Here is a 26,378-nt window from a genome sequence, read left to right as displayed (position 1 = left end):
GTCTACAAATTCTCAGAAACACAGCTAAAAAAGTACAAGTTATTAGGAACTATGTTAATTTTGAAAATAACAGTTCATCTTTGAATTAGATATCTGACCAGAAGCTGCTGTAAGATAGGAAATGGCAGGTTATGGAGAGCACGTTTACATGCTTTTTGCCATACATTTGGGCTTTTATCTAAAACTTCATAAAAGGAACACTTCATTAAGACTAATTTAAATTATAAAACTACCAAGAACAAAGAAAACTGGTATAGGTGAACCAATCTCTCTTCTCCAATCGGCTGGATGGCAGGATTACTGAACAACAGGTAGGATCTTCTTTGCCCTTTATAGTTGGTGAGGAAGCCAACTATGAGAAGGTTAACCGAATTGTCAGTAGAAAGGAGAAAGCAACGCTGCTGGGTCTATGGGCAGAGTACTAAGATTTAGAGCACTGGATGCCTTGAAAGAAAATGAAGTATACATAAGTATAAAATATATATTAAAATTAGAAAATGGTAGCGGATAATCAAGACTGTCTTAATTATTTCAAACAGCTCCTTAATTTGAATATGGAATACAGTTCTATACTGTTTTTTAAGAGTAAAATTTCATTTATTGAAGTGCTAATAATTCAGTTCGATAAATTATTCTACATTTTGTTAAATCCTGGCAAGGCTAAGAAAGGGCTCCTAATACATATCACAAGTGTAAATAACACCTGGAAAAAGGCTATTTAACCTAAGAGTATTACAGACTTAAGTTTATTTTTTATAAATAAATGACTGCTGGTTACATTCCATAGGTAGATCCAATAGATTTTGTGACTTTAAAATACTAATTCTGCTTCTATTTCACACCGGTATGCAATGCACGTTTTTCTGATAATTTACATTGGTTTCTACTCTAGTTAGGTCAAAACACTGACATTGACCTTTAAAGAGTTATCCTGCTAAAAGTTTGGAAATAAATTTCTCTTCCTTATTCTTATAAATCCTAACTTTTCCAAAGTGCCTCACTGTACTAGAAATTCAGGGTAATACATTTCCTGTGGTCACTTAGGCCCCATTCAAAAAACTTCTTACTCAAAGTTCTGGAAAGCCCTTGTTACGAAGCATTTCACCCATACCGCAGCCCTGTGGGACAAAAGACTCTAACAATGGTGTTAACCATGGCTGTGCCTTTACCAATAATTCTACTAACAAAGTTTTGACCGTGTAGGTGACAGTGGTTTATTTTAACAGTCACTTTATATGTTTCTTATTTAACTTTATTTCTTAAAGTGGTAAGAATAGAAATTCTTTAACAGGTAAGAACTGTTCTCAACAGCTGTCTTAAAACTAAATGACTTTGAAAACTAATTTTTCACATACCTTAGTTTAATATGGATCCTCTGAAGAACTATCTATCTCAAGGGCAGCATTTTCTTCCTAGGCATGAAAGGGTTTAAAATTATGTAAGGTTAAAGATTTCTTTCACCTTAATTTATCTCAACCAGGGATTCTCAACCTTTGCCAAATCATGAGCCACTAGAAGACCATCCAATGCCGGCTCATTATATATAAACTTCTTCCTGTTTTAAAAGTCATTTGCATAATCATGGCCTACACGTAAACTTCTGACGTAGGCAAGGTTGGGGTACCATAATCTGGAAGTTAAAACTCCAATCATTTCAAATTGTCTACGCAGGTCTACCTAACTCCCTACCCCAAGCAAATAAGTATCCCCATCTTGTTTCTTCTCTTTTGCCCACTCTCACAGTAAGTCTACAAGGGAGAGTGGGGAATAAAAGGGTCTAGACATTCAGTCTCCGAATAGTCGTTTTTTTAAGAAATTAATTTTATCACACCTGTTATTCCCTCAATAACACACATCCGTAAGGTGAGAGGAACAGTGTCCTCTAGTTCTCTCTTTTCCTGGCAGTTAAATGTTGATTTACTCAGATGTTTGCTTGGAATTCAGGGATTTTTAAGCTTTGCAATATCTAAATAGGCTGAGAATTCCTGGTGTAACCAAAAATTGAGTGTCTAAATTTAGTGTTTTAGCAAGAAGGATTAAATTTTATTTTTTTTCTTATGGTTAGTATTTGTAAGAAAAAGTCATGATTACAAGTATATTTTACTGAAAAATTTTACATGCAAATGATCTAAAGAGTTCTCAAGAAAGAATTTTAGCAAATAAGTTTCTGAAATTATTTGGCTAGGCTATTAAAATTACTCTGACCACTAGATAAAACTCATAAAAGTAAATTATAACAGGAAGAGAAATTTTTCCACTAATATTGAAAATGTTGGTTTAGTTATAAATACTTAAATTTCCCAGAATGTGAGGACTACTAAATATCCAGCACTATGAAAATTATAGGACTTGAGATTTATCAGTGGCTTCATTTCTAGTCTGCAGAAAGGCTATGATAGGTACCACTCTATACTGCCAAGGTGGAGGGGCTTAATATTAAGTTATGAGCTGTACTTTAATATTATGCTATAATAAGAGAACTATCTGGCATTGAAAGTGAAGGTCAAATGGTTTATAAAATATGATAAGACTCTAAATGATACAGAATTGAAGGACGATAGTAAGATTAGAGCACCAGTTTTCTTTTCTATCCATTTTTCCCCCATCTTAAGGCAGTTTTACGAATGTGAAAAGCAGACAGAACTATGCACTATAAATACATATCAGATACACACACACATACACAGATTCAAAGGGATGATGGAATGACTCAATAACCCATCTGGTTTGTCAATTTCTGTATCAGTATGAAAAAGCAAGTTTTTCTAAAATGTACATGTAATAATTAAATTGCTATCCTTCCAGGACCTGGGCAACCTACTGTTTTATAGCTACAGAAATGTAGAGTTATGCTGTTGGGCATTAATTCTTCACAAAAGCACCACTTAGGCACTGGGAATTAAGAGTGAAGTTCTCTCAAAAGACTAGTGAACAGTCAGAACAGTTAAGGTCCTACCAACTGAATAAATGCTACATGAACTTGAAGATCTTTAACAAACTTTAGAGAGATGAACTCCCTTCCCTTCCAAAAAAGCCTCAAAACAAAAACCAAGAACACACAAATTACTTTTTTAATTTTTAATCAAAATTTGAATGATTATAATAAAAAAGGAAAAAAAATAATTAATATCACCCATAAGTAGTGTGCTCTTTTAAAAATTTACCTGTGAGACCACATGGCTAACAATTACTTTAAAACAAAGATGTGAAGGGCAGGGAAACTAGATTAATGGGAATGGAATGGAAAATAAGGAGACAATTCACACATTGTGAAGAATGTAACCAATGTCACTGAATAATCTGTATAAAAATTGTTGAATGGGAATCTAAACTTCTGTACAAACCTTCACCAAAAACACAATAAAATATTATTCAAAAATAAGAAAAAAACTGATGCCCTTGGGAAGAGATGCCCAAGATCATTAGTCATTAGTGAAATGCAAATTTAAAACACAATGAGGTACTACTTCACACCTCCTAGGATGACTAAAAGAGAAAAAAAATTGAATCATCATCACTGTAGTGAATAAAAATTCATGAGACAGAATAGCATGCTTTCTTTTTATTGGTTTCTAAACCTATTTGTACACTTAATACTCTAGTACTGATTTCACAAACAGTATAAATGAGTGTACTGCAGTGATATTAAACTCCATCTACTCACCTGACAAGGAACAAAATATTGCTTCTGAAACAATTACTAGTTATACAATATTATAAACTAATAAACACTATAAATACGAACATTTTAACATTTCAATGTATAATATCAATAACATCCTACGTTTTAAAAAAATTGGTTAAAACATTTCTTAAAGGTCATGCAAAATAAACACTTTATGAAATTTTTAGGTTACACTCAAACATCAAGGCAGTGAAACACAGGAGAGCAACTATTTAGTGCAATGACTAGTCAAGTAAATAATTTATTCAGTATATTAATAAAACTCCACTAAGTGAGACACATACAAGTATAACACTAAATTCAGATCATCATACATCTACAACCCATCATCTAAAATCCTTTCTAGCGTGACTTAGAATATAATGCCAGAATTAACTCTACATCAACAAAAGCTACGTTAAAAAGACTAAATATTTTCACTGCATGGTAAGGGGACATTTCTAGCCCACAAAATACTTAAAATGTGATCATTCTCTTAATTCTGCTAACAATAAAAGAAAGTTACAAAGTTCTATAATCACATAAGTTAGATCTTCTTTCACCCTTGCTCTGTTACATTTAACTCTTAAAAAAAAGTTTCTTTTTCTTATGATTCTTTTCCAAAATTAATAATGCTGATTTAGGAACAGATGAAGTAGATAAACTCTGCCTTGTATAAGAAGCTAATGATTTAGTTTTACCTAATTCTTTCCTTGAATTGCCATAGACCTTTCCGACACAGTTATTTTCTCACTCACTCATGTCAAAATACTTATCAGTGCCTATTATTACGCTGACTCTCCAGAGAAATAATTCATGCTTTTGTACAGTCATGGCTAGTCTCACTAAGAAAAGTTGGGCACAAAATTGAAGGCGTCGCAGAGTAGATTAGGGTGGGTTCTTGGGCACAGTGGATGGTGGTACAAGCCAAGTCTGAGAGTTTGAGAGATCATCCACGTAATATGGCGGTTACTGACCATTCTCCTCAGGTCACTCTCATAGTAGCTCCTAATGGCCCAAAGTTACTGGGGAACCACTTTGAACGCTGTTGACTCACTTTCTCATCATTTGTTTTCACACTTCCTGATGAATTTTCAAAGCCCTCTTTATTATATATTATTTATTCAAAGTGATTTGCGTTACACAGAACACTGGTTCTCAATTTACAAGTATTTACCTTTAGTCTCTGGAATACATCATAATCTGTCCATTCCAACCTAAAAGATTAAAATGCTTAAGGGCAAAATTTGCTTCTGGTTCATCCTACACCATGTTTTCTAAATAGCAGGGCTTTGAATATTTGATGAATGAATATCTTATAAAAAAGAATCTCTAGCTCTTAATATTCTTTGATAAACTGAACCTTTTAAATTTAGTATTTCTGACCTACTTTTATACCAGATCTCATCAAAAAAAATTTTATTGGGTTATGTGCCAGTGAAAAGTATAAGAAGAGTAGTGAGTTTTCAAGCTTCTAATTACAAACACAATGGAGGCTGATTTATGAATCGTTTCTTATACTTTCCTCTACTCTCTTTTAATAAAGACCTTATCATGTGTTAATTATTTGTGAATGAAATGCACAAAGATCATGTGCATGGATGGATCCACTATAAAACTCAGGAAAATTGTGCCATGGGGGCATAATACTACTTCACTTATTTTTCTTAAAGAATGCTTTCCCTTTCTTCTCCAAAACATGCACTATCAGAAGAGGCTACTGCATGGAGCTCTGAAGAATCTTTTGAAAGCCTTGTGTAACTTGAGCGTTGGCTTCGTTTATGTGTCATGCTTTTTAGATTTTCATTCTGAATAGCAGTTGGGTTGGAACTGGGACCAGGCCTCAGAATGACTTGGGAAGTATCCCTAATTCCTTCCATTTCATCAAAATTTTGATTGGCTCTGTTAGCTGGAGCACTATTGTTATTCAGAGTCACGGTACTAGGTGTTCGATTCAGATTGTAGGCTTTTTGGCATGTTGGCCAATTTTCTTCAGGGCTGCTGGCTATCAAGCTACATTCAGAAGGGCTTTTCTTGTCTTCTGAACAAATGGACATCCGAGCTATAATTGGATCTTGAAGGCCACTCAAGCTATGTGGTATTCCCCGTTTTCCACTGTGACGATCATCCTCAAGCTCTATGAGATTTGCCTTTTCAAGCTGGGAATCATCAGCTGCTTCATTGTGAAGAGAGTGATTGGGAGAACTTTCACTGGACCTCACTCCTGAATCTGAGGAATCCTTTTTGTCAAGGAGTGCATCAGATAAATATTCTTTTGCCTTAATGAAGGTTCTAATAGGCTCAGCACTGTGTTCTGGAGATTTTGATACTCTCTCTACTTTTCCTTCAGCTTTTTTATCTTTATCATCTTTAAGCAGTGGAGTATTATCTGATTCTTCTGTCCCAGATTCATCTTCATCACTTGGAAGTTTTTGGTAGCGCAGTCCACCTCCCTTAAGCTTCAAATCTGTCTGAAAGAGACTTGACCTTTCTGAGGATTTCTTGCTTGGGAGAAGTTTACTACCTGACTGATCAGATTTTTCATCCTCTTCAGTGATAGGATCCAGGGGTGAGGCATCGTTAGTGGAAACACCTGATGATGAATAATCTAGAACATCTCCCCTCTTCATTAAAAATGACTTCCTTCCATCATCTTGCTTTGGTTCACTATCTTTCCCTTTTTCTTGTTCCAGATTAGAATGAATGGAACCCCCTGATGAGCTCTGACCCATATAATATGTGCTATGTGGAGAAGATCTGCCACTAATTGTTGTAGAACCTGTACCCCCTTCTAACTGAGACATCTGAGCAATATATTCTCTATAGGCATCTCTATACTCAGCCTGCACCTTATCAGTAAGCTTTGAAATTTCAATACTGGAATCCTGGGAATTGAGACTTGAAAGACTTGGGGTTCTGCGTGTTTGTGACTGTGAAGACAGAAAAAAAAATAAGAATTCAAATAAGCAAAAAAAATAGCCATAAAAAGCATCAGCTTAGAAAATACATGTGAACACTAAGAATAAAAATGTCCTCAATTCATTAAGTACTTTACAAAAGAATTCTATATAACACAGTCTAACAAAAGCTATGAACTTATAAATAATTCTATTGTTACTAGAAGATTTAACAGGAATTGAAATAGAATTAGTTTATTGTTAATATTTAAAAGTATAATAACTAAAAGCTGTATTAACAAATAATCTGAGCACTCATCTTCTTATAATTTCAAATTTTTAATTTTTATTTATTTAAGGAAAAAGGCACCTCCATTGATAAAATACAAAATTTCCTCTTGGAAGAGACAAAAAGAAAGAGAGATAAGTCTCAAGAAACAAAACATTTGATCTTCAGTGCATGGTATAGACATTTCTCAAATTTCATGATAGAAAGTTTCTGACAAATTTCAATTCAGGAGAAGACAATGTATTAAAAACATATTTAAAAAAGAATTAAAAATAGAGTGCAATAAATAAGATAAATAAAGGATCCAAGTGAATAGAAATAGAAGCCATGAGGCCAATATTTGGGCCTTAGTAAACAGAGAAATGAAATGTTTTTAAAAGTTACATTTCCAGTATGAAGTTCTTAGATTAGAATTGCTTTAGATCCCAGAAAAGCTACTAAATGAGGGATAAAAAGTATAGAGTAAGAAAAAGAAAAGGGAAGTGGAAGAAAATGAATCAAAGAAGCTTAAGAAAAAACAAAAGCAAAAGATAAAACAAAGACATAGGAGCAAGGCAGTCTTGCATGGGGCAAAACTCTTCTTTCTTCCTTCAGAAGGTCTTCGACAACCTGATTAAGTGCTGTCATTGATCCATTAATGTGGCAGTTTTCAAAATGCAATCTTTGTACCCCTTAGAGTCTCTCTAAGGCCCCTTTTCAGGGGATTCATGGAGTCAAAGCTATTTTCATAAGAATACTAAGATGTTATTTGCATTTTTCACTCCCATTCTCACAAAAGTGGACAGTAGTTTTCAAGAGGCTACATGATGTGCATTATGTATTGTTTTATCAATAAATTTAATGCAGATGCAAATATGGGAATCTAGTTGTCTACTATCAAGTCAGGCATTAAAGAGATTTTTAAAACAACACCATTCTCACTAATTTTGTTTTATCTTGGAACATAGTTATTTTTCATAAAAAGGTTATTTATGTTGACATGTAATTTATTTTTTAATAAATCAAAAAATAAATAATTAAACCATTTTTCTCAGTTTTTATTTCTAATGCAGTATGGTAGTTAAGGTTACATGTCAACTTAGCTGGACAGCCAAATGTAGCTATTCTCCATGATGAGACTGGTAATCAACTCCATGGTGGAATCTACTGTGAGCTGCTGAGCTGCCTTAGGGATGTGGGCTAATCCCAGTAAATAAGAAGATACTTTGAGAAAAGTCTGGAATTTTTTACCTGCATGTAGCTGAATCTTCATTCAGCAGCCTGCCATGTTTCCTGCTGATCTTGGGACTATCTCTGGACTTGAACTAGTGGCCTGCCATGTTTGGTAATCTTGGGACTGTGCCATTTGTCAGCTTTGGGTCTGTCAGCCTCAGCAGCCAGCAACTGCCTGAATTAAGAGATGCTTCCAGTTCTAGCGGGCCAGAAGTCAGTGGAAAAGCTGAAGTCAAAGGTCAAGGGGCCCTTCAACCAGCCCCTAGAGCTGGCACTTTAAACTCAGATTTCTAGCCTCCTAAACTGTAAGAGGGAACTCTGATGGCATAGTGCTTAAGGCATTTGACTGCTAACCAGAAGGCCAGCAGTTCAAATCCACCAGCCACTCCTTGGAAGGAAGACTGGGCAATCTACTTCCATAGAGATACTGCCTTGGAAACCCAAGTAGGGGTCACTATGAGTCGGATCCGACTCATCAGCAGTGAGGGTTTTTTTTTTTTTTTCTGACTTAAGAGAATAAAAGCCCTGTATGTTTAAAACCACCTACATGTGGGATCTTCTGTGAGAACAGCAATAGAAAATCAATACATACAGTAAGTACCTACAGCTATAATTTGCATAAACATAGCCCTTTGGGGTCATCAATAATTTTTTGCAGTGTAAAGGTATTCTGAGATTAAAAAGACATTAGAAAACTGCATTAATGAGATGGGTCCGAATTTCTGGTAATTATGGGAAGTACCAAGCACAGAAATCTGAGGATGAGGACTTCTTAAGAAATTTAAAAAGGACTCTCAGGGAAGGAAAAGGAACTACAGTTAATGAAACAGACAGACAAAAGTATGAAGTGTGGCCTATCTTGTTTTAAAATAGGGTATTAAAAAAAGAAAAAACAACTCTCAATAGTAAAATAGTTCCCCAATTTAAAGAAATTAGGTAAGTAGTATGGAGAAAAACATAAATGGCAACTATACATGTAGAACTTGCCAGATGGAATACAAATCGACTACATCTGTGGAAAGAGGCAAAGAGAAGTTCAATAACATCAGTCAAAACAAGGCCGGGGGCCGACTGTGGAACAGACCATCACTTGCTCATATGCAAATTTAAGGTGAAGCTGAAGAAAATGAAAACAAATCCATGAGAGCCAAATGATGACCTTGAGTATATCTCACCTGACTTAAGAGACCATTTGAAGAATAGATTTGATGTAATTAACACCAATATCCAAAAAACAAATGAGTTGTGGGATGATATCAAGAACATCATACACGAAGAAAACAGAAGGCCATTAAAAAGACAGGAAAGGAAGAAAAGATAAAAATGGATCAGAAGAGACCCTGAAACTTGCTCTTGAATGGACTAGCTAAAGCAAATGGAAGAAATGATGAAGTAAAAGACCTGAATGGAAGATTTCAGAAAGTGGCTCGAGAAGACAAGGAAAGAATTATAATGAAATATGCAAAGACACGGAGTTAGAAAACGAAAAAGGAAGAACACTCTGTTTCAGTGCATTTCTAAAGCTGAAAGAACTGAAGGGAAAATTCAAGCCTTGAGTTGTAATACTGAAGGATTCTATGGGCAAAATATTGAATGACACAGGAAGCATCAAAATAAGATGGAAGGAGTACACAGAGTCACTGAACAAAAAAGAATTGGTAGGTATTCAACCATTTCAGGAGGTAGCATATGATCAAGATCCAATAGTACTGAAGGAAGAAGTCCAATCTGCACTGAAGGAACTGGCAAAAAACAAGGCTCCAGGAATTGATGGAATACTCATTGAGATGATTCAATAAACAGATGCAGCAATGGAGGCGCTTAATTGTTTATACCAAGAAATATGGAAGACAGCTACTTGGCCAAGTGACTAGAAGAGATCCATATTTGTGCCCATTCCAAACAAAGGCAATTCAACAGAATGTGGAAATTATTGAACAATATCATTAATATCACACACAAGTAAAATTTTGCTGAAGATAATTTAAAAATGGCTGCAGTAGCAATGTTGAAAGGAACTTCCAGAAATGCAAACTGGATTCAGAAGAGGACACGGAATGAGGGACATCACTGCTGATGTCAGATGGATCTTGCCTGAAAGCAAAGAACACCAGAAAGATGTTTATCTGTGTTTTACTAACTACGCAAAGATATTGACTATGTAGATCATATAAGGAATGGATAACATTGGGAAGAATGGGAATTCCAGAATACTTAATTGTGCTCATGAGAAACCTGTATATAGATCACAAGGCTGTCATCCAAACAGAACAAGATGATACTGCATGGCTTAAAATCAAGAAGGGTGTGTGTCAGGGCTGTATCCTTTCACCATACTACTCAGTCTGTATGCTGAGCAAATAATCTAAGCAGCTGGATCACATGAAGAAGAACGAAGCATCAGGACTGAAAGAAGGCTCAATAACAGCCAGCGATATGTAGAAGACACAACCTTGCTTGTTGAAAGTGAAGAAGACATGAAGCACTTACTGATAAAGATCTAAGACTATAGTCTTTAGCATGGATTACACCTCAACATAAAGAAGACAAAAATCCTCACAACTGGACCAACAAAGAACATCATGATAAATGGAGAAAAGACTGAAGTTACTGGGGATTTCATTTTGCTTAGATCCACAATCAACACCCATAGAAGCAGCAGTCAAGAAATCAGACATATTGCACTGAGCAAATCAGCTGTAAAAGACTTCCTTAAAGTGTTAAGAAGCAAAGATGTCACTTTGAAGACTAGGTGCACCTAACCCAAGCCACTGTATTTTCTATTGCCTCATATGCACGTGAAAGCTGGACAATGAATAAGGAAGACTGAAGAAGAGTTGATGCCTTTGAATTACAGTGTTGGCGAAGAATACTGAAAATATCATGGACTGCCAGAAGAAAAGACAAATCTGTCCTGGAAGAAGTGCAAATCTGTCCTGAAATGCTCCTTATAAGAGAAAGTGGCCACACTGTCTCTCATCTACTTCGGTCATGTTGTCAGAAGTGACCAGTCCTTGGTGAAGAAGCTCATGCTTGGTGAAGTAAAGGGCTAGCGAAAAAGGGAAACACCCTCAATAAGATGAAGTGACACAGTGGCTGCAATGATGGGCTCAAGTGCAGCAAGGATTGTAGGGATGACGCAGGACAGGGCAGTGATTTGTTCTATTGTACACTGGGTCGCTATGAGTCAGAGCCGACTGTATGGCACCTAACAACAACAACAAAATGGAGAAAAAGATAATCTAAAAAAATTCTAATTACCAACCAAACCAAATAAAACCCCTTAAAAATGGCTGAACCACCAGGCACTGGTTTTGCTAAATACTGCTCTGTTTCAGTATGGAGCACCCTTCCTTTTGTTTCTTTGTATCTTGCTCTGTTTTTTGGCTACTTTACTTTTCTTCTCCTCTTACTCCTGCTTACGTTTCTCTTACTTTTTGTTTCTATTCCTGCTCTTCATCTGTCCTCCTTTTTCTAATGAACTTCCAGAGAAAGAACTTACCTTTACGTCACATCAGATAAGAAAAAGAAACAACTATCCATATAGGATGTATTTATGTACTGAAAACCAAACTACGATGCTTAAGTTTACATGGTAAGTTTTCCATTTATTTTAGTCAATGATTAATGAATTTAATTTAACAGGAAAATAGCAAGAGAAAAACTGAACTTTCCTAACCATAGCTAAAGTAGCCAGGTTCCTATTTACTCTCTATGCCATTAACCTGTTTTATTATCTTCACAGTTCTTAGCAACTTCTAAAGTAATTTTACTTTTCTCTTTATTTTACTGACTGTCTCAATCAAGAACAATGTAACTCAATGAGAACACGGAGTCATGCCTCTTGTTTACTTAGGTGTTCATTAATATTTTCTGAAAAACTCTATAAATGCACCAACAAATTTTCAGTGAATTAAACATTGCCCTCTTATTCTTTAGCAGTAATATGAAAAATGACATAAATACCTGCCAACTTAAATTACTGTGACGTGGGGCACCTTCATCTAGGCCAAGTGTATTCAGTTCTTCAAAGCTGAAGTTCAGTGTGTAGGGAGTTTGATTGGAAAGCTCAGTGTGAGGCAACTCGTTGTGTGAAGGGCGACGAGCAGATTCACCATGAGGAACTGGGCCACTGCTGTTTTCATTAAGCAAACGTGGGTCTTCAGGGACTACTTGGTTTTCTGCATTTCTCATTTCTAGTACCTAATGAAAGAAAAAATATCACTAATATTGACAATGACAAATCACATTTTAGAAGCTTTGGAAATAGTTTTAAAAATGAAATATCATATAGTTATTATAATGGAAATCAGAAAGCATACTTCCTGAAGTGAATTCTAATGAATTAGTACTGCATTTGCCTAACTTGAATTTTAATTACAATTAAAAAAAGCAATGGCAATAATTATCATACACATACTACACTTTAATTTGACCATCACGTTATTAGTTTAGCTTAAACTTTTTATTTAAGAAAAAACTAAAATGCAACCAGAATGAAAGCCTGGAGAATTGACAGGAGGCCTCTTTCAAAAATTTCAGAGTGAAATACTCAAAAGGCTGTGTGTATTCTCTATAAACCAGAGTTCTACATTAGTGTAAAATGCATTTTATGTATTTAATGTGTTTATTTAATATAGGAGCTCTGGTGGCATGTGCCTAAGGCATTTGACTGCAAACCAGAAGGCTGGCGGTTCAAACCCACCCACAACTCCTCGGAAGTAAGGTTGATATCACTTCCTAGTGATATCACCTTGGAAACCCAAGGAGGAGTCGCTATGAGTTGGATCCGACTCGACGGCAGTGAGCTTTTTTTTTTTAAAAAAAAGCATATTTTTTTAGACCAGTAGTAATTACAGTGGCACTGGTTTTATGGAATGCTGAAAATAATTTTATAAATATAAAATATCTTACTGTGCTTCTGAAAAGATGCCAGTCTCCGAAATTCATATTCATTTCTTTCTTCAGTTCATCAATGTTACACTGAGCTAACACACGGCCATTTATATTTGCCTGAGTTAAAATAAAAATTATAAAGACAAATGAAATGTGAAATATTCTGAGTTGGTAGTGATTAAAAAGTACACTCATATTTAATTTTAAGAAAGTCATTAGAGACTAGAAAAGACTGGCCTAAAAAAGGCTATCATCTCATGTAATAATATAATAAACAAGCTGAATTTGAACAACATAATCTACCCCATATTTTTCCAAGGTTCTTAAGCATTCTAGAAAAACAAAACATTCTTCAGGAGCCAACCAAGAGCTAATCCTCCCAAGTATTTCCAAAAATACCTACCCTGTTATGAATAACTTCAGATTGTTAGTTTTTCTCCTCTAGTCTTATAAAATATGCACATGAACACAAGCTGCTAGAAAGGGAGAAACACTTTTGTCCTCAGAAGTGTGTCAGTTACTGACAAAGTCCTAAATGAAGCATGCTCTGACAAATTTGTCACCTTAGATAATTTTAGTCACAAAGGATGTCCATCCATTAATTTCTAAGTCTACCAATTTCACAAAAATAATCATTACTATTGGGTCTCTGTAATTCTAGTCTTCTCCAAATAAGAAACAAGAGAATTTTCTTTATTAATAACAGGTAGCATGTGGATTACATGAAATGTAAGATCTAATTTTATTAAATGTGGTAAAATTATGGGATATCTGGATAAAAGTGTATAGAGTAAATCTGTGATGGAGATTCAGTCGTAAAAATGCAAAGAAATCTGATGCACTTAATATTAAGAAACCAGCTGTTAGTATGAACTTCAAAAAGCCAGAGACTTGGGAGTAAAGAACTAAGTGAGAAGAAAACAACTATACTGATAGAAGCAAAAAACACCAAAAAGGATTTATGTTGGAGCGATCACTCTCTCCTGACACTAACCAAGTTGCTTAGAGTCAAGTTTGTGCAGCAGAAAGGCAGGGTTTGACTCTTAAACAAAAGGATTAGCAGTAACTAGCTGTGTAAGAAAAGTTATGTTATCTGAACCTTTCTGATTAAGGATCAGTTAAGACTCGTAACACTTTAACTACTTATGCTTATAATTCTTTAAAAAACAACTTTTATATGTCAATCTTTAAAATATGTAAACAGATGCTTCTTATTAATAATGTTCTACTTTACTACAGTAAGGAGCTCTGGTGGCTTAGTGCCTAAGGCATTTGACTGTTAATCAGAAGGTTGGCAGTTCAAACCCACCAGCCACCCTGTGGAAGGAAGACTGGGCAAGCTACTTCCGTAAAGATTTACTGCCTCTGAAACCCAAAGGGGGATTGCTATGAGTCAGAACTGACTCAATGGCAGTGAGTTTGGTTGGTTTTTTGTCTGTCTGTTTGTTTGTTTTACTATAGTACTCTGATATTAAAAGTCTAACTTAGTGGAATTATCTATTATAACTGGGACTTAGTAACATCATATATAGGAAGCTTTCCTCACAATGCCACACATCACTGTTCACTTCGTGGTAGCTATTAGAATTGCAAGAAAAAGATCTAGGAGAAAATAAAATTCCACAAACATATGAGCCTTGCAAATCCAAACTCACGAGATTTTACCATGTGTAATCTTCATCACACATACTATAAACCCACTGCCAACAAGTCAGTTCTGACTCATGGTGACCCTACAGGACAGATTAGTACTGCCCCATAAGGTTTCCAAGGTTGTAAATCTTTACAGGAGCAGACTGCCACATATTTCTCCTGCAGAACAGCTGGTGGGTTCGAACCACCAACCTTTGGGTTGGCAACTAAGCATTTTAACTTCTATGCTACCAGGACTCCTACAGAAGTAGTATAAGACAAGAAAATGAGAAACTGGGGAAAATTAAGCAAATGTAGTTTACTTTATTAAGTCACACAAATAAATATCAAAGAACATATAAGATGTTTTGTGTTCCATACCAGAAAGATGAATTATTATTAATCTAAATGTGAAATCCCTTAGAGCCCTGTATTTCTCACCATGACATTTTTTTTCACTTGTATCAGATCATTTGGGAGCTCTGGTGGCATAGTGCCTAAGGCATTTGACTGCTAACCAGAATGCTCGTGTTCAAACTCACCAGCCACTCCTTGGAAGAAAGGTTGGGCACTCTTCTGTAGTGATGCAGCCTCGGAAACCCAAGGAGGGGTCGCTATGAGTCAGATCTGACTTGACGGCAGTGGGTGGGTGGTAGATCATTTACAGCTACTTTCTTTTCTTTTATTCATTTGTTAAAAAAAGGGGGGCGGTTAACTGCCCACTTTTAGAATACAAAAAAATAGTAAGAATCATGTTTCCATTTAGAGCTTTCTCCTTTCAACAGAGAATCCATCTTGGAAGCTAAATATAAAACTACCTATTTCCCACAGAGTCCTGTCTCCTGCACTCTCTGTTGTATCTAGAGTTAGCATGTAAATAAATGTGCATCTCACCTTTTTAATTGTTGTGCAATACTGAGGCAGCATACTCTGGTCTAGTCCTTCTATTTGTCTCAATTTCTCACATACTGCATCCACATTCATTGAATTCAGCGATATTATTGGTCCAGAGGTTGGGCCTGACCCCTAGATAAGTTTGGGAAAAATACATATATAAATAGCATTTAATGCCTGATATATGAGGTCACATGGGAGAGAAGAAAAACACTTACGAAGTTATACTATGAAGTACCCTGATTAACAACAAATTTAAAAACTGAAAATAGATGTTTGTAGTATGGTAAGGAAATACCATCATAAACCATTACACCAATATAAACATCATCTTACTCTTTTTATATAACCTAAAAAAAAAAAAAAAAAAAAAAAAAAAAAAAACCAAAAAACTGCATCAATAGAATTACCTTTAATCCAGTAATGAATTACAAATGTCAAAAAAGTAGCAAGCCACTTTTTGCAGGTATGTTAGCTTTTATAGGATATGGGGCATCACAGAATAAATATTTGAGATCTGACAGAGTTAGAACCAAGTTGAAAATTGCTGACTTTCATCTAAGGACTTATTTTTTTTCCAGAAACATAAAGTTGATTGTTTTAACTTCTGGGCTAGAAAAGAAGTATGAAAGACATGTTCTATTCCCTTATTCTCAGTATACTTCCAGTATCTTTAGTTTGAAACTGCCTAATGGTCAAATAGCAAGTAGTCAAAAATATGATGTATATATGGTTATAATTATAAAACTTAAATAACTGAAACTTAGTTTTAATAGCCTTTAAACATATGAAAAGTTAATTAACACTGTATCTGAAACAACATAATCCAATGATTCAGCAAAACTGGAAAGGAAATAGTTAATAAAAATACGAAATTTTATTTTATGATGATTCACTTCTCTTTTACATTTTTTTTTTCTGGTGTTAATAAATATTGTCCCATCTTTCTGGAACCACCATCCTTTCTCCCTGGAACTAATGACCTATCTTCTTCCAGCAGTTCCAAAGAGCTCACATTACCATCTACCTCGGTTTACTTCTATTCATTTTTCTTTTCAGATATTGTATTTTCTTCATTTAAGTCATTTCTGCTATTTAGTTGAAAATTTAATGAAAGTATCATCGTATGACCTACTTCTTTGTAAATATACTGATATTTTTCATTCACAATAAATCTCTATTACATAGTTATATTTTCTGCCGAAATTATTAATGTTCCACTATCTATTGCAGAAATTTAAAATGGTTTCTATGAATTTTTAATAGTCATACTTGTTTTATCTTTTCTTTCTCTTTGAAGTAGCTGTACCAATATACACTTCACTTACCATACAGTTCACTCATTTAAAGTGTACAATTCAATGGTTTTTAGTTATTTGTAGTATATTTGCCATCACAATCAAGTTTAGAACATTTTCATCACCCTAAAAAGACACCCCCTTACCTGTAGCAGTTACTCCATTTCCTCCCAACACCCACCCCTCAGCTCTAGGAAGCCATTAATTTACTTTCTGTCTCTACAGATTTGACTCTTCTGGACATTTCACTTAATTGGAATCATACTTTTGTGTTTGGCTTCTTCCACTTAGCATATTTTCAAGGTTCACCCATGTCAGAGCATTTATTAATACTTCATTCTTTTTTTAATGAGTAACATTTAGCTGATCTTTAATTCTATCTTTTAAGTGTTTTTTTCTTTGCCTATGCAATGTTATTTTACATTTTCCAATAGCTTTCTGTTACATACAAGTATATGCACATTTCCTGTATTTTCTTTTTTAGTTTTTTATTGTGATGTGGGTGCAAATTTACAAAGCAGATTCATTTTACACACAACAGTTCATGCACATTTGCTTTCACGGCCCCAATTACAATCGCCAACCATACAAAGCTCTCCTCCCCTCTCCTCCCTGTGACTATCCACCCCTTCCCTGTGCCCTTCTTATCTATGTATTCCTGTCTGACCAGCCTTCCCTCTATACGAATGCTTCCTTTCTGATGTCTCACGGTTCTTTAATTTAGGGGGTACATCTCCCTAAGATAGGTGGGTACATCTCCCTGGGATAGGTATTCTGCTTGCAGGTCTTTCTATTGTTGGACTAAGAGTTTGTCCATGGAAGTAAGTCCAGTTCCAGGCTCACAGGATAACCCAGGGCCAGTCTCAGGGGTTCTACCAGCCCCTATCTGACCAGTAATTCTGTAATTCTGGTCATTTTTCTGTGCTTTAATTTTGGTCCACATTTGTCCTTCCACTCCACCCAGGATTTCCAATTCTGATCCTTTTCCAAGCAGTTGGCATTGGTAGCCAGGGACCACCTAGTTCTTCTGGTCTCAGGGTTGTGAAGGCTGAGGTCCCTATGGTCCATCATATCCTTGGACTTACTGTTTTCAAATGACTGATTTTCTTCACTCTTCTTTGCTCCAGAATAGAGGGGACTAATAGATGCATCTTACATGGCCACTCAATAGCTTTTAAGACCCCAGTTACTACTCACCAAAGTAAGATGTAGAACAAGACTTCTATGTACTGTGCCATGCTAATTGAGCATGGTGTTCCCTGAGACTATGGTCCCAAGTCTTTCAGGTGCTTTTATTCCTCTGACTGTCTCTTCTATCTGAATACATTTATACTTGTTTACATATTTTTGGTTCAAAAATCACAATAAAACAATTTTATCAACTTTGGATTATAACCAATGAACAATTTGATCATGTACTAGATTATAACTCATAGAATAAAATAAATATCCAAGAGTCCATACTGATATAAATAAATAATGGCATAAATAAATGAATAAGGGAAAAGACACAGCTTTTCCTCACAGAATTCTGATAAATAAATGTAGAAGAGGGAAATAAAAAATCACCATCAGGCAAACACCACCACCACAAGGGCCACACACAAGATCTATGGATGGAGGCGAAAACTAATGGACAGAAGTTTAAGCAGATACAAAATACTTACACAGTTTCAAAGCATTTCCCCAGAGGTAATTACAAAGGGAAAAATAAGAACCTCATAGTGCTGACACCTCAGAGATACCACCAGTATTAAGACAAATGAACATCATATACCTTCTGATGTGATGCACTGACAAGGCAAAAATACCATTTCTGTGGTATTCTTGCCAAAAATGTGTAACATTTTTCTAGTCATGAGAAACACATGTTGAGGGTCATTATACAAAGTAATTGGCAAGTATTCTTCAAAAACATTAATTAAGGTCATAAAACCCAAGGGAAGACTGAGGAACTAGGACTAGAGAAGACTAAGGAAAAATAAATGTAACTGGGATGGATCTTAGACCAGAAAAATGACATGAACAGAAAATCTATTTCAAATAAAGCCTGTAATTCAGCTAATAATATTGGACCGATTTTAACGCTAAAATTATTTTGAAAGCAAAAAGTTGTTTTTTAAAAAAAATCACGAAAACATTACTTATAATTGTGCTTTTCTTTAAAAAAAAAGACAAGTATAATAAGACATGGACCAGACTAAGGCAGACAGCTTAAGGGGCAAAAATGTAAAATGTTAAGAGTATCTTATTTCCCTAGAGAATTTGAGAATTCAGCAATACAGACATGCTAATAACATTAACCCAAAAATCATGCCCATTGCCACACAGTCAATTCTCACTCTGACCCAGTAAGGACAAAGTAGAACTGCCCCATAGGGTTTCCAAGGCTATCTTATGGAAGCAAACTGCGACATCTTTCCTTCCAACTGCTGACCTTTTTGGTTAGCAGCTAAGTGCTTTAACCACTGCACCACCAGGGCTTCTTTAATATCACTACCCTTTAAAAGACAAAAATTCAACAAAATTTTACTTTCATGATTCTTTAGAACATTTAGATATTATGTTCTTCCCCTCCTGAGAATCATGTACATACTGCCGTGGAGTCGGATCCAACTCACAGAGACCCCTCCTTGGGTTTCCGAGGCGGTATCACCACGGAAGTAGATTGCCCAACCTTCCTTCCGAGGAGTGGCTGGTGGGTTTGAACCACCAGCATTCTGGTTAGTAGTCAAATGCCTTAGGCACTATGCCACCAGAGCTCCCGAGAATCATGTAGAATATATACTTATTTCTGAATGATTTTTGTGGGATGAAGAATTACTTTACCCTAAGAATTTGGTCTTTGACCTTGATTCCTAGGAGGTAACCTCTAAACCCCTGGGATTTCCTGAGTGACCTGACTGTCTTTAAGTCATAGAGAGCTTATGCCAACAAGGAGACTCAGGTTACTGGGCACAGAAGAATCAACACTTGACAAGAAACTACCTTCAAGGAGCAGAGGGCTCCTGGAGATTAAGTTCAACCATGTGGGCAATGAGGCAATCAATCATGCCTACGTAATGAAATTTCAATAAAAATTCTGAACACTGAAGCCTGGGTGAACTTCTTGGGTGGTGACAGGTACTGATACATGGGAAAGTGATACAACCATGGGGACATGTAAGCTCTGCACTGGGGACCCTCCTAAGACTTGCCCTGTGCATCTCTGCATCTCTTCTCTTGCTGGCCTCAGCTGGAATCTTTTATAATAAAATTTTAAGTATAGTGTTTTTCGGACTTCTTTGAGTTATTCTAGTACATTATTAAACCTGAAGTGGTAACGGAAACCCCTCAACTTGTAGCCAGCAAGTAATAAGTGCAGTTACCCTGGGGAACCCCTAACCTTCTGTCTGGTGTCCTGAGGGGTTAGTGGGAACTTCTGAATTTGTACCCAGCATTTGAGAAGTGAGGGTGTCCTGGGGACCCTCAAACTTACAACTGGTCTGGAGCCTTGGGCAGACCTGGCAGTTTGGAGGACTGAGACCTTTAATCTGTAAGGTACGACCTACTGCACTGCAGTCACAATAGGAAAGAAGAGCATAAAACTGAACTGATTTTAGAACTTTTAGAAGCTTTATAAGGAAAGACAGACAGACATATGGACATAAGAGCCCTTTAATTCCACCAAAGCTTTGGTCTGACTCTCGATTATTTTTAAGTTGGGCTTCATCAATATGAGGGGATAATCAATAAGTATTTCAATTTATTGTGTGAAAGTAAAAATTGTGTTCAAAGCTTCAGTTTTGATTTCCTTGACCTGTCTGAATGCAAAATTTAACAATCAGTGAAAAAAAAAAATTTTCATTGTCTAGTTTATGGATCATTTTTATGACAAAATTCATTGCTTAAATAACATATCTATTTAAGACTCAGTTGACGATTAAGGAATAATTTAACAGAGCAATCCAAAATGTTAAATATCAATCATTTATCCTTACTTCCTAGAGTTTAAGGTATTACTGACTGAGATATCTCCTTAAATTTAGTAACAATTTTTGTAGTTGTTTATTGTTATTAATCCATTAAATACCAATGGTAAGATATCTCTAATGATATGCTTCTTTCAATAAAGGAGATAGGGTAATTGCCTGCTAGGTCTTTTCTAAAATAATCATCATATCTAATGCAAGTATTTTGAAACCAAATAAATCTTAGTAACTAAAATAACTTTTATGGATAGAAATCTCATAAAAGGAAAGAGAAACAGTATAAAAATCACAAGGAAACAGCAAAATTATATTAAATAATTCAGTAGATAAATTCTTAATAGAAAACTAATTACATTGAGAATACTCAGGTAATTCAAATGATAATATTTGACTTTATCATGCATTCTTACTTGAAATTTACCTGTTAGAAGTCAAGAACAGACAATTTCAGCATACATCAGAATTTATAAGAAAAACATTTTCTAACACGAAAAACTGAATGCAGAAATTGTTAGTTTGTTTAAATTGTTAAATATAAACTTCAAAATATGCACATATCAGAATTTCTCTGGGTAAAAATAGAGCTAAAAAAAAAAAGATTTAAGTTACCTTGAGGTGACTATATCATTTTATATTGTAAGTAGATTAAAACTACACTTTAGAACATTATTATCTTTGGTGAATTTATTAAATAAGCTTAGAACTGATTAGCCAGAAATGAGTGCCATGCAAAGGCTGGAAGCAGCTTATTAAAATAAATCCCAGGCATTGAAATGAGCATAAATTTATAAACAGCCCAGCATGAAGTTGCCATGATTGCTTCTAAAGAAGTCTAACAAAAAGTGAATAAAAGTCCACTGTGAGTTCTGTACCTGTCTCTGTTTGTTAAACCCAGAGTCATACGGCTTTAAGGAAGGAATAAAACAAAATGAAGGATATGAGCTTAAAGTAAAACATCAAATACATACATACAATAAACGCAGGTAGCACTTTCATCATTCACCTCATTTTCCCATAACTTTGAACAAACTCCTTCTACAGCAACACAAGGCAAAAAAATAAAATGCACACACACACAAACTGTAGTTTAACTTCATTAACATGTGATTGGTAAACACTGCACTCTCAAAATTTATATTTATTTCTATTAAAAAATCATGGGCCATAAATTCAACAAGACAACTAGGTATATCAAATTTGCCATGAAAAATCAATATTTCAACTACATATAAGTTTAAAATTAATTTAATTTTAAAACATTTTGATTAAAAATTATAGTTAATCAATTTAATAAGGTTTAATTACTTAGTCTATCATTTGATCACTTCACAAAAAAGAAATATCTAGCCACACTAGAATTGATGTTCAAAAACATACTTTTTGAATTTGGGTTTTGTTCCATTGAACAGATGGCACAGAGTAGATGCACTGAAAATATCATTTCAAAGGAAAGGTCTTAACATTACAGCTTAAGAAATCATAACTGTAGTGGTGAAAAATACCTGCATACTATGATTACCATAACTACTTCAGTGATGGAGATTTTTAAAAACTCAATTTAAAGCTGATAAACACTACCGATATTTTTCTTGACCTAGTAGATTAGTAGTAAGTATTCTTAAAATGGTTAAAATAACATAAAAATGATTATGTTTCCAAGTTAATTTACAACACTGGTGCATTACAATAAAAGGTAGTGCTTTGCTAACATAATGTCAGATGTATTTTCCTTTTAACTTATTCAATATTTGGAGCATTTCATGGGTGCTTGCTTTGGCAGCACAGATACTAAAATTACAGTAATTTGGAGGAACTTCATTTTCTATTATTAATTTTATTATACATAAAAACAAACTCATTGCCGTTGAGTTGGATCTGACTCACAGCAAACCCTCCTTGGGTTTCTGAGATAGTATCTCTACGGAAGTAGATTGTCCAGTCTTCCTTCCGAGGATTGGCTAGTGGGTTTGAACCAGCCAATCTAGCAGTCCAATGCCTCAGGCACTATGCCACCAGAACTCCTTATTATACATGTTGTTGTTGTTATTGTTGTTATGTGCCGTCGAGTCAGCCCCGACTCATAGCGACCCCTCCTTGGGTTTCCGAGGCGGTATCACTACAGAAGTAGATTGCCCAACCTTCCTTCCAAGGAGTGGCTGGTGGGTTTGAACGACCACCCTTCTGGTTAGCAGTCAAATGCCTTAGGCACTATGCTACCAGAGCTCCTTATTATATATAGCCTTATTAAAAAACTCTATGTATAATAAGTTTGATTAATTTATCTGTGAAAACTTACAAAACTATTACAGAAGGAAGGATAATGAAATTATAGTTTACTAAAAGATAGCCAAAACACAAGCGAAAACTATTGCTAAGCTATTGGAAAATCTAACTTACTCTTCAAACTAAATGAGAAATAATAATTAAAATTGACAGATGAGGTTTAACACAAAAGTTTAAGGGCAATAAAAACACAAGTACTAAACAACTGCAATAATAAATATGATTTTGTTATTTTCTAACTTTTAACTGTACTCTAGGATTTCAATTCTATCACTACTGTAATATTATATTTCTGTTAAAACATCTCAATTTCATATTCTAAATGAAATTTAGGACACCCTCACTCCTTACCCATGGCATCTGTAACTTTCTTGTCCAAGTCTTCTCCTGAATAATGATAGACAGTTTAGTTTGGGCAAGTATTTATTTCAAACAGGTTATAAGTTCTAAACCAGTGGTGGAAATAAAAGTCACCTATAGTTGATCCTCATCTTTTTTACTTTATACTTGGCCAGTCCACTAATTGGGTTCTGTTTAATAAGAACTAAGACCTTCATTTTGAATATCTTTATCAATTTAGTGGTTTTCATCAATCTCTAAAAGTAAAGGTTATAGCACACAGAAAAGCAGGATAGTGTGTTAGCACTGCCTTTGTAATTTTGAAGTTCTGTACAATTAAACTTTGTACTAATCAATTACTGATGCCTTTCCAATGAGGTATAAAAGTGATATAAATAAAGGTATCTAATGGTATTGAGTAAACATTGTGGCAGAGAAGGGTAATAAAGTCTATTAAATCATTCTTAATAGTGCTAAAAATTCTCTTGGTGGCCTCTAAATCTATAAGCTCCATGAAGACAATTTCATCAGTTTTATTCACTGTTTTATCACACTAGATAGTGCCTGATAAATAACTTGATAAATATTTGTTGAACAAATGGACGGATCACATAGGCTTTGTAATATTTGATGCTAAATAATCAAAGGAAGGATAAAATGGTAAAGAAATGGTATATTGTTCCCTCCTTTGAAAAAAAAATGCTTTTTCACGAAACACATTACAACCAAGAGCAATATACCTTAAATAAAAACAGACTACATGGTATCCCTGGATGGTGCAATGGTCAATACCCTCACCTGCTAACTGAAAGGTTGGAGACTGAGTCCACTGAGAGGCACTCAGAAGAAAGGCCTGGCAATCTATTTCTGAAAAATCAGTATCTGAAAACCCTGGGGAGCACAATTCTACTCTGACACACATGGAGTCATACCAAGTAAAAGGTGATTTGCAGCAACTTTTTTTTTACTTAAATATTAAGCACTCAAAGTATGCAAAGGCTGAGTAATCCTTAAAGCAGACAGGAGGCAGGTCTGTTTTTCACAGATGAGGAAGCTGAGACTCAGAGAGATTAAGTAATTTGTTCAAGGCAAAGAGCTACCTACAAGGTACTACTGAATTTGAAAGAGCAAATACCTGGCTAAGTCATATATAGAGGGGGCAACGAAGGGAACATGGCTTTAAGGAAAAATGGGCTGTGATACGGGACATTTGAATTCTAATCCCAAATCTGGCATGCCACTCCAGGGAAGCTACAGAAGTTACACAAATTCTCTGATTTCTCATCGGTACCATAATGAAGCTGGACTAGACAACAGAGTATCAGCATTCTCTAGAGAATCTTCAAGAGGGAAGGGAAGTCCCAGCTGGGGGGCCAGGAGAGCTCTGCTTTCACTGGTTTTATAAATTGGAGTTTTAGTTAAGATTTCATTTCTAGAAATTCCTTCTCTGCTTTAAATGCTTGAAAAACACTGGTCCTTTCTAGCTCTAATATTCTCATGAGGAGATCATGGATCCAATGCTACTATTTTTTTTTTTTTCCAGTTTTACAGGCTATGGCATATATTTTCTCTATTATAGTATTATAGAAAAGCCAAGTTAGCATGGAGGCTTATATTTTACATTTTCACCTTTGTGAAATACTTAGACATATCTATAATTTTTGTCTGATATGTCCTTGGCTGGATTTTACAAGCTATAATCATTACAGTATTTCTTACTGTAAGAAGGTCCAGTTATTTTTATAAGGACCTGTTTTACAAAGATTTTTCAGAAATTCCTTGTGGTAAAAAATATGGAACATTTATATTTTGAAAAGATTCTCATTAAGTAACCTGTTACGGCTTGTTTCTGTTTTGTGTTATTTAATACACTGTCCTGTATCTGAAATGATAAGACAATTTGCCCAAAAATGTTTGTGTGGCTCAAGCAGCTCTTGCCATCAAGTGTTGTTTGTGTATAGGGGACATCTGAATGAAAAGAGATAGAATTAATCTGCAGTGTGGTTATCACAGAAACACAGCCTTCTTGATTATGAAAATTTTCTACTACATGACTAGAAAGCCCTATGAGCCTCTAACGGCTAATTTTTATATTTAACACGTCTATGTTATTTTCAGCTAAAAAGTTCTCAGCCAAAGCTTCCAGGTACAGATTGTTATTGGTGAGTGCCATCAAGTGGATTCCAACTCATAGTGACCCTGAATGACTGAGCAGAACTGCCTTATAGAGTTTTCTAGGTATAATCTTTACAGAAGCAGATTGCCAGGGCTTTCTCTGGGGGAACTGCTGGACAGGTTCAAAGTGCCAACCTGCCGTCGTTAACAGCCCAGCACTAAACTGTTGACCCACCAAAACTCCATTTTTACCTTGAGTATGAACTGTCTACGTACTTTTACTAGATTTATACAAAACAAATTTTACATGTTATTGTCATCATTAATTTCTTAAAAACAAAGAAAGGTGGTAAGCATCTACCATTCACTAAGCAAATCACAACTTTTAATATTAAAAGAACAGCAAATACTGTGACTATTTTATTAAACAAAGGCACTAATATATGCAGAGAACCCCCTTGTTATTGGGCTTCTAAACATTTCTCAGGAATTGCATTGCTTTCCCCTTCCTCAAAAACGCATTTCAAAATTTGCCTAGTGATCCTTTAACTGGATCCTGGCAAGATACCATAGATATCTTTTAATTATAAGTGTTTGTCTGTATTCTTTAGCATGGGAATAGCTACTACTTTAGCAGGTCTGTGTAACTAAGATGATCAAATTCTTCACAGTATCTTACTTTCATCAAAAGTTTGCTGAGAACTTTTAGCTCAGAGAATTACATTGCATGCATGAATCCATGTACTAACGGCTCTCTGACTAAACTAAAAACTATTCTTGCATATAGTGGTAATGATCCATGCATTAAAGATTCCCTCAACACCCAAATCGAATTATTATGGTTTACTGTGTCTATCATTTGTAGATAATTGAAGTCTCTCAAACACT

General features: G+C 35.1%; 1 protein-coding gene across 1 annotated transcript in view; it reads right to left on the bottom strand.

Annotated features, from left to right (window-relative positions):
- Positions 1 to 5,331: 5,331 nt before the first annotated feature.
- The window catches only part of KIDINS220 (kinase D interacting substrate 220), a 183,065-nt gene continuing 162,018 nt past the window's right edge, over positions 5,332 to 26,378 (bottom strand). The window contains exons 26-29 of the mRNA XM_042783667.1: positions 15,485 to 15,616; positions 12,977 to 13,075; positions 12,029 to 12,265; positions 5,332 to 6,594 (exon numbers count right to left, since the gene is read on the bottom strand). Of these exons, the coding sequence (XP_042639601.1) occupies positions 5,332 to 6,594; positions 12,029 to 12,265; positions 12,977 to 13,075; positions 15,485 to 15,616 (1,731 nt within the window). The remainder of the gene's footprint in view (positions 6,595 to 12,028; positions 12,266 to 12,976; positions 13,076 to 15,484; positions 15,617 to 26,378) is intronic.

The sequence above is a fragment of the Orycteropus afer genome, unplaced genomic scaffold, assembly GCF_000298275.1.
Source record: "Orycteropus afer afer isolate SDZICR_OR568_19922 unplaced genomic scaffold, OryAfe1.0 scaffold00025, whole genome shotgun sequence".
In the NCBI taxonomy this organism is placed as follows: Eukaryota; Metazoa; Chordata; class Mammalia; order Tubulidentata; family Orycteropodidae; genus Orycteropus; species Orycteropus afer.
Note: the sequence above shows the minus strand (reverse complement) of the source record. Positions and strands in the feature narration are given on the sequence as shown.